Below are 7,853 nucleotides of genomic sequence, written 5' to 3'. Positions count from 1 at the left end.
GACTAAGCTTTAGGTGGCAATAAACCATTCACATCAAATACCTCAAATCCCTCATTCTGTGAGCCAAAACCTGAGGTTGCTGCATCTCCTGCATTAGCTACCAAAACACAGGGATGTACAGGAGTCAGGAAAACCCTGGTCTGTACGCCAGCGTCCCTGCTCCCTTTCCCTGAGTGACAGAAAAGGCGAGCTCAGCTATTGCCCATATTAAGGGCTCCTATTCCTTAGAAACTCAGGGCCCCACACCAGCTTCTCCCCTGAATGGTGTCTTCAGTCTTATTTTCCTCCCTTTCCCCAAACCCCAATAAAACACACCAACTGCTTCAGAGTATTTCTGGGTTGGGTTTTTTTCGTGGGTCTTCTTTTCTTTTTTATTTCAAATACTGAAAAAGTCCCCTGGGCTCTGTGGGGCTCCCCACACTCATGGCCCCTTCTCCCCACACTCACTGCCCTTCTCCCCACAGCAAATCTATTTCAAGGACAGCACTTTTTTTTTTAATGAACAATTAACATTAATTGAGTTCTTAGGTTGCTCTGCAGAACTAGAGGAGCTGTTTGCATCTGTCACATTTAGATGGAGTTTCTTTTATCTCACACCAGATCCCCAGCCACATCCAAGCAAACAAGGCATTTTTCTACAGAGCTGAATTAGAACCCCTCATCTGTAGTCTGCTCCACTTCTTCCCCCTCACACCCACCTCACACCAGCCACATGGTTAAGGAGGAGGATAGTCAGGAATGTTTTTATCAACTCCAAGCCTGAATTCATATTCCCCCAAATCTCTCACCCCACCCTCTCAAACCCCCACCCCCACCCCCAGAATTTCACTGAGATTTCTCCCAACAGTTATTTGGAAAAAAAGAAAAACAAAAAAGGTTCAAAGTCTTGGTGCTCAGCCCAAGGGGCTCCATGCGCTGGGACACCGACGGGCAGGGGCTTCTGCCTCTCCAGCCCGCGCCCGAGCCACCTCCTGACCCCTGGCTGCAAAGGCAGGGAGAGGCAGGAGCCAGCAAAGGACCCAGGGGGGCAGCGTCTCAGGATCTGGCGGAGCCCCGGGCAGCATCATTCAACTTGGCCACTGCAGACGAACACAGAAGAAAAAGAAAACACTGTCAAGTAATAACGGAAAAACCCCTCAGTTCCATCCCAGTCTCCCCATCAGTCTTCACACTTAACCATTCAATCATTAGGCTACCTGGAATACACCTCAGCCCTATCTATAGAGTTGTTAAAAAAAAAAAAAAAAAAGAGAGAATTTCAGTCTTTTCCTATCCACACAACAAAATGTTCTCTGTCTTTTTGGAGATATCCATGAAAAAAGGACAGAAAAACAATTCTTTAGACAAGATCAAAATAACTGGAGGTTTCCAGGGGTGTAAGCTACCTGGCTCAGAGCAGGCTGAGTTACAGAGGCCTGCCCACAGCTCCTTGCAGCAGTGGAAACTGACTGGGGGCACACAGTGATGAGGTGGTGACTGTGTGGAGGCCAGGGCCAGACAACACACATGTTGTTCTGAGTGGCTTGAATAACCTTGGTTTAATCAAGGCAATTTGGATTTGGATTCTGAAATGACTCTTATTTGCCATGGAAGCTATGTACTTCATGCTGTGGAAATAGACGGCAAATACAGAATTTAGCTTGTTTCTTTGTTTGCTTAGCCTTGAAGAGGACCAGGTGGAGAAAGAGTGAGACCAACAGTTTTTCTGATTTCCCTATTTGTTCTATTCCTTCCTAAAAACCAGACTCATTGTGACCTCAGTCTTCAGGATTCAAATGGACCAACAGAGAACGCAGCTCAGACAGAAAAGAAAAAAGTACAAAATTCAAGAAGATCGGAGATGAAGAAAAGGTACAAAATTATATATATATTTATATATATAATAACATGACATATCTATGTACAACACAGCTGGGACAGTTGAGGAAACTATACAAGGATGTTTGGCATTTTCCCCCTCCCACATGGACTTTAGACTAAGGAAGACAGCATGAGGAAATGGAGCAAGAAACACAAATTATATACAATTACAAGGGACAGTCAGGGAGTGTGGGGCCAGGGAATCCGGGGATCCTGCTCTCTCCATTCCTTCCTCACCAACATTTTCCTATCCAATCTGAACGACAGGCTGAGAGTGAATGGCCAGTCAGGAAAGAAGTATATAAGCACCCTGTCTCTCCACATGCGCACCAGCAAGTTCATCAGTCATTCTCATCGCGCCAAGTGTTTGACCTCTCAGAATTTCTGAGGTGAGAGGACAAGAGACAAGACACACTCTTCTTCCCCTGAACAGTTCTCCCCCTGGCCCTTTCTGTCATAACTAGCAAGCTGCATTCAGTAAAATTCAGGACTGCCTAATGATAACTCAATTGAAGATGCTGACCACCTGCAACCCCTTCCGTCCACCTGTTGACGAATCAGCATTGCTACTTCTCATCACACAGGGGCTGGGTTACAGTGCTCTGGGAAGGCAGAGATTTCTCAGTGTTCCTTTTCTCTCTCCCTAACTACCCTCCCCAGCTTCCTCCAAGGTGAATCATCTCCTAAGAACCTGCTGCTCCAGCCCTGCAGTAGTGCTAAGCCCTGGAGACTAGCTCAGTTCATCCATTTCCCTCTTGTCTCCCTAACAATGTGCCTGGCATTGGATTACAGCTGAAATGTCGGACTCCACGTGTGCATGACTGAGCATGTTTCCTCAGGCCTACAGCTCAGCTGCCAGAGCAGCTTTTAGCAGCGAAGGCCCAGATTGTAGGCCAGGAAAGTGGGCGGGAGCAGAAGCAAGAAGCTTCTATAGCCAGTTTCTTAAAATTCTTTTTCGTGACCCTCAAAATCATGATACTTCTAAGGCCCTCTTGCCTGAATTTATAAGCCCCAAATCTCAACTTCGTCTCTCCCCATGTAGTCTTCAAACGGTTCCCCTCTGTAGGCACACACCCATGGGCCTTCCTCACTTTTAGATTTACAATGAATAGCACAGAGTTTTTCAGTTGGCAGTTATTGGACTTAAAAACCAATCAATCTTATCTGTATTCAACTCTATTTTACAAATGAGGAAACAAATCCAGAGAGGTTAAATGACTTGACCAAGGTTACACATCAGTTCTGTAAAGACTGAGTACAACTAGAACCCAGTTATCTTGACTCCTAAACCAGTGCTCTTTCCACCATCTCATGATACATTCAAAAGCAACATGCTAGAAGAGAGAGAGAAGGTGCCCATTTTATGTGGATAATGGTCTCCAATCTATTTACATTATTTAAGAGCCAGGGCAAACTGTAAGAGACACTGACTGAGTAAGGGAGGGTAAGTGAGCATTATAATTTTAGGCAAGCAAATCAGTTTTTCTTTTTTGAGGATTCTCTAAACCTGCCATAATGGAAACATGAAGCAATGGCAGGCTAAGGGACACAACACTTAGAAGCACAGAAAACAGATCTCATTCAATCTACCTTTCCCAACTCTGTCAAGTTAGCCTCGGGATGTTAAATCTGCTGTAGTATTCCCAAGGCTTAGCCTAACTAATTTGGGGATAGCCTCTTTCAAAAGGAGAAATCACATCTCCCCAGTTTCTCATACAAAAGAAAAAAACAGTTTGCAGCATTATCCAATCCTAGTCTCCTATTTCTGGACCCCTACCTGGGCTACAGTGAGGGTGTGGAAATCTTAATTAAACCAGAGAAATGAACTCAGAGCCCCTCTTCAACTCGCACTGCCTTCTCAGCAGCCCCCAGCAGAATCACAGTCATTTCTGGCTAGCAAGCTGAGAAGATCTAACTAGGTGCCCATTCTATCCCTGCCTATGATATACAAAAGTCCAGTGAGTGAGTAAGGGGAGGAGAAGGGGGGCCCAGGTTACCCCGCAAGCTTGCTGGTGACGAGCGAGGACTTTCTCTGGGGCAGATCCTGTGGGGTGGGGATGTGGTCACCAGTCACCAGGTTCTTGTCTGGTCCTGCGCTTGGCAGCTGCTTATTCTTCATCTTGGCTTTGGCCATGTTGTAGTCTCCTGAGTCAAAGTACTTTTGCTAAGAGACAAGAGAGAGGCTTAGGTGAGTGAGGAGCTCTGGCCTTCCTCAAAAGCAAGGAGACTCACATCCATTACAAACTCCTATGTACACTCGGGTCTTTCAAAGCTTCTTTGATTAACCTCATGCATACATAACTTAGCATTAATCACATTTACTTTATGTCTTCTCCCCAATGCATTCTGGCTTTTTCAGGAATGTGAGCAATTTCCTAGCTGGAGTATAGATTTTTTGGAGTTAAGAGATAGCCCCTACATCCTTTGTAGCCCCATCAGTAAAGGATGGTTCAAACAAATTACTGACTTTATTCATAAAGGCTTACTGAGGACCTATTAGCCTCCAATGGGCTTGGTGCTGGGGAAACGGAAATAAGACATAATGGTCAATCTGGGGCTATCATAGCAATCAGCAGGAGATCAACCTCAAGCCAACAACCTCAAAATTAAAATTCATTCTCTCAGACCATGAATAGAAACTGGGCTTGTTCGTGAGGAAAATGTACTTTCCCTCGGACTCCCACCACTCCCACACATGTTCCATGGCTGTGACAGCCTGCCCACGCCTGCGTTGCCTACAGCAAGGTAAGCTGCAAATCAGCATCACATCATCCTCTGTGACTAAGACTCAATAACTAGGATTCTCCACAGGGATCTCCTGCTCTCTCCATTTCATCCACACAGAGGACCACACTCCAGTTTAATGAATTTACAATCCCTCAGTCAGCTTTAGGTACCTCTGGGGACTTCTGAAATGATGCACGCCCAAATTTAGCTCTAATCCTAAAAGTGCAGTCCTGGAACTCTCACTATCCAAAGAGGCAAATGCCTGGGGGCAGTCAGCATACCAGTCTCTAACACCCTTCCCTCATTCCTCCAACTCCTCATACCCAAATGCCCTGACATAAAGCCTTAATTTCCTATATGGAAAATCAGAACATAACTGATACCATATCAGGGACTTACAATAACTTGCCTTGCTCTTTATAAGTTTCTAATTCCTTTCTACCACTGCCCAACAACAAAACCTCTAGATCAGTCTTCAGTAGAATCTCTACAGATCTCAACCCTAAAGCCCCCCTTTAGCTCCAAAGTCAGAGGGTAAGATCGTGCTCCATACCCCTTTCTGGAGTCTCTTCATGAGGAAGTCGGAGCCTCCAGGCTTTTGTCCTAGGCTTGGATATTTGGCCTTTAGCTTTGCCTCCTCAGCTCTCTCAGGGAGAATACCTTCTTTCTCCTGCGTGTCCTGGAGGAAACAAATGGGCCAATAAAATTAAAGACTGAGAAGCAACTGCTTCTAATATCTGATAACCTTTATACTATCAACTTTTCCTGGAGATCTACCCACTTGCAAACACGCTATCTCCACTCTGCTCTTAAATAAAGCTAGACCTTTGTTCAAATCCTTAAAGCTCAAGATGACTGTACTGTGAGAAGAAAAAGACCAGCTGCTTCTCACACTATGCCCTGGGAACCACCTCCGTGACCTGCGAGCACTAGGTTTAATACCTAAACACAATGCTTTAATCACGGAGTGAGCCACTGCTCACTCAGCACAGAAGACAGAAAGCTAACAGGGCTTCTGGTGATACAAGATGAGTAGGAAAGTTCCCTGGCTGTCCCTAACACACAGTACAGGTTGAATGGGAAATAAAGGGGATAATTCTGCTGAGACGTTCCCTCATTATTCCAAGTCTAACACAGTTATCTGATAAGTCCGTGGAGGAGGCTATGTGGCCTTTTCCAGAAATCTCCACCTTAATAGAACAGCATTGCTTCAGCATTTCCATAAACATTGTGGTAGGAAGGTGACAGGTAAACAGAAATGAAAATAACACTGTTTTCAACCTCAGGAAAACAAAGATACAGTAGGTTAACTAGTATTTACCCACCAGTTTTTGCCAAAAAATCAACACTTTCCCTAGTGTGGCAAGCGATGGAAGTTTAGGTAACGTGCCAAGAACTCAATTAGCTTGCAGAGGCTCTCTTGTTGCGACTTTCTTCTTGCCTTTTGTGGGCCCCGCCGCCCTCTTTTTTAATGACTCTCTAAAAGGGCCTAAAGCCAATTTGTGGCTCCTTATTTAGCGGAATCATATTCCCTTCCCTTGAAAATCCGGCACAAATTAACACCAGGTGTATTTCACGAACCTCTGAGCCCAATACCAAACGTTCTAAGTCAAATACAAACCCCAGAGGAGGTTTATCTGGCGTGTTTTCATCACAGAATTGCGGGTGAACTAAGTAAGTCTCACTACCTTGGAAGTCTGGGGGGAATAGGGCGGCGTCTTTCTTGTCACGACTCTCTCGGCGTCTTTTCTAGGTTAAACCTCCATTATTCTGTACGGAACTCCAGTCTTCAACCTTGTTCGGTCCTCATCGAAGGTGGGCAACAGACCGTCCCCAACCATCAAAATAGGTCTCTAGAGAAAGTTGCCGCCTTAAACCAGCTACGATAATAATTACTCTTCTCCCTTCCCCCACCGCTGGTCCTTTTTAAACGTCTTTACCTCGAACTGTTTCTTTCTGAGGATTTAGGATGCGGCCGCAGCCTGGGTGTGGGGTCTTTTACCGCTACTAACCAATAACACTCCGCAACCCGGGACCACCAGACCCCTTTCATTCACCCAGTCTTTCCAAACACCCGCCCCGCGCCCGAGCTCGGCCAATTATAGCACAGGTTTAACAGGTAGGCTTATTGGCCAATCAGAAAGGGTACACAACCGACTGACAATCGACCCAACCAACCAGTGCCAAAGCAGCAAGCCGCGCTGAGGCTCACCCTGCGTGACGCAAGAAGCGGCCAACCCCTGCAGAGCCTGAGACCATGGCGACCAATCCGCACTGGTGGGAGACCGTCTCCCGCCTCATCACGGTCGCCCCCGGATCGCCCGCCCGCACCCCCTCCGTTTCACCTGCTTCTCCTCGCCGGTCTCCTCCGCAGGGTTCTCCTCTTCTTGCTTCTGGGACATGGCGGGACCGGGATTGTGGAGTGTAGGGGGCCCGGGAAGTCAACCGGAGAAGGGAAGGGGGAGGGGAAACGGGGACAACCTGCGCTGCTGCTTCGCCTCCTGTCACTAGGACTGCTCAGTCAAAATGGCGGCCCTTGCCTGTGACGTTGCGACCGCCCCTTCGTATGGGAGCCAACAGGAAGAGGGTAGATGGGGCAATGACGTAACGATCTACCAATAGTCACTGGCTAAAGGTGGGTTTTGTGGAGGCGACGGGCAAGCTGGAACACCAATCTGGAAAGAGAATGAGCCACAAGGACCAATTGGAAGCCCGTGGGGGATGTTACGGGGCGGTGCTGTTAGCTTGGGGGGTTTTGCTCCTTTGGTGGGATGAGACTTCTTTCAATTCCACCACCCCGCCCCCGGGATGCTTTGCTGAGCTTCAAACTGGAGAGCGAAAGGATGGAAACGTTTTTTTTTCAGGTGGAAAGGATTAAGCTTTGCGCAGTGTTAGCAGAAAATTATCAATCTCCGGAAAATAATTTGGAGGTCGGAGTGGACTTTAAAGCAGTACTCAACACTATTCCTATGTGTAATTTGGTGTGTGGAATGGAGAGACTGAGTCCTCAACCAGAGTCGTGCAGAACACAGGCGGCCTGTGTTCCAAAATTTAACTCTTACGTACAGTTTTATTCTTGTTCAGGCTCATCCCATGAGGACCAAGCTCCAAGCACAGTTCTAGGTACATGGTTAACATTTAGTAACTATAGTTAACGCTATGTAGTTAACCTATCCTGAGTCACAGTTCAACAATATTTCTTGAGCGTCTGTTTGTAGTGGTACTGTATTAGTTTTACAGAGGATACATATACAGTAAAGACGTCT

General features: G+C 46.5%; 1 protein-coding gene across 1 annotated transcript; it reads right to left on the bottom strand.

Moving 5' to 3' along the window:
• Positions 1-331: 331 nt before the first annotated feature.
• Positions 332-7,123, bottom strand: ENSA (endosulfine alpha). Its single transcript, XM_046680506.1, has 4 exons — positions 6,933-7,123; positions 5,141-5,266; positions 3,858-4,024; positions 332-1,079 (listed from the first exon to the last, which is right to left on the bottom strand). The coding sequence occupies exons 1-4, from the start codon at positions 6,987-6,989 to the stop codon at positions 1,064-1,066; spliced, it is 366 nt and encodes a 121-aa protein (XP_046536462.1). The 5' UTR covers positions 6,990-7,123; the 3' UTR covers positions 332-1,063.
• Positions 7,124-7,853: the final 730 nt, after the last annotated feature.

The sequence above is a fragment of the Equus quagga genome, chromosome 13 (assembly GCF_021613505.1).
Source record: "Equus quagga isolate Etosha38 chromosome 13, UCLA_HA_Equagga_1.0, whole genome shotgun sequence".
NCBI lineage: Eukaryota > Metazoa > Chordata > Mammalia > Perissodactyla > Equidae > Equus > Equus quagga.
The sequence above is the reverse complement of the archived record's forward strand: the minus strand, read 5'-3'. Positions and strand labels throughout refer to the sequence as shown.

What these genes read in the sequence shown, in the direction of transcription:
- ENSA (XM_046680506.1), bottom strand. Translation starts at nt 6,989, where the DNA reads ATGTCCCAGAAGCAAGAAGAGGAGAACCCTGCGGAGGAGACCGGCGAG. An exon ending in AGACCGGCGAGGAGAAGCAG is followed by an intron (nt 5,267 to 6,932) that starts GTGAAACGGAGG and finishes TGTTTCCTCCAG; the next exon opens with GACACGCAGGAGAAAGAAGG. An exon ending in TGAAGAGACTCCAGAAAGGG is followed by an intron (nt 4,025 to 5,140) that starts GTATGGAGCACG and finishes CTTGTCTCTTAG; the next exon opens with CAAAAGTACTTTGACTCAGG.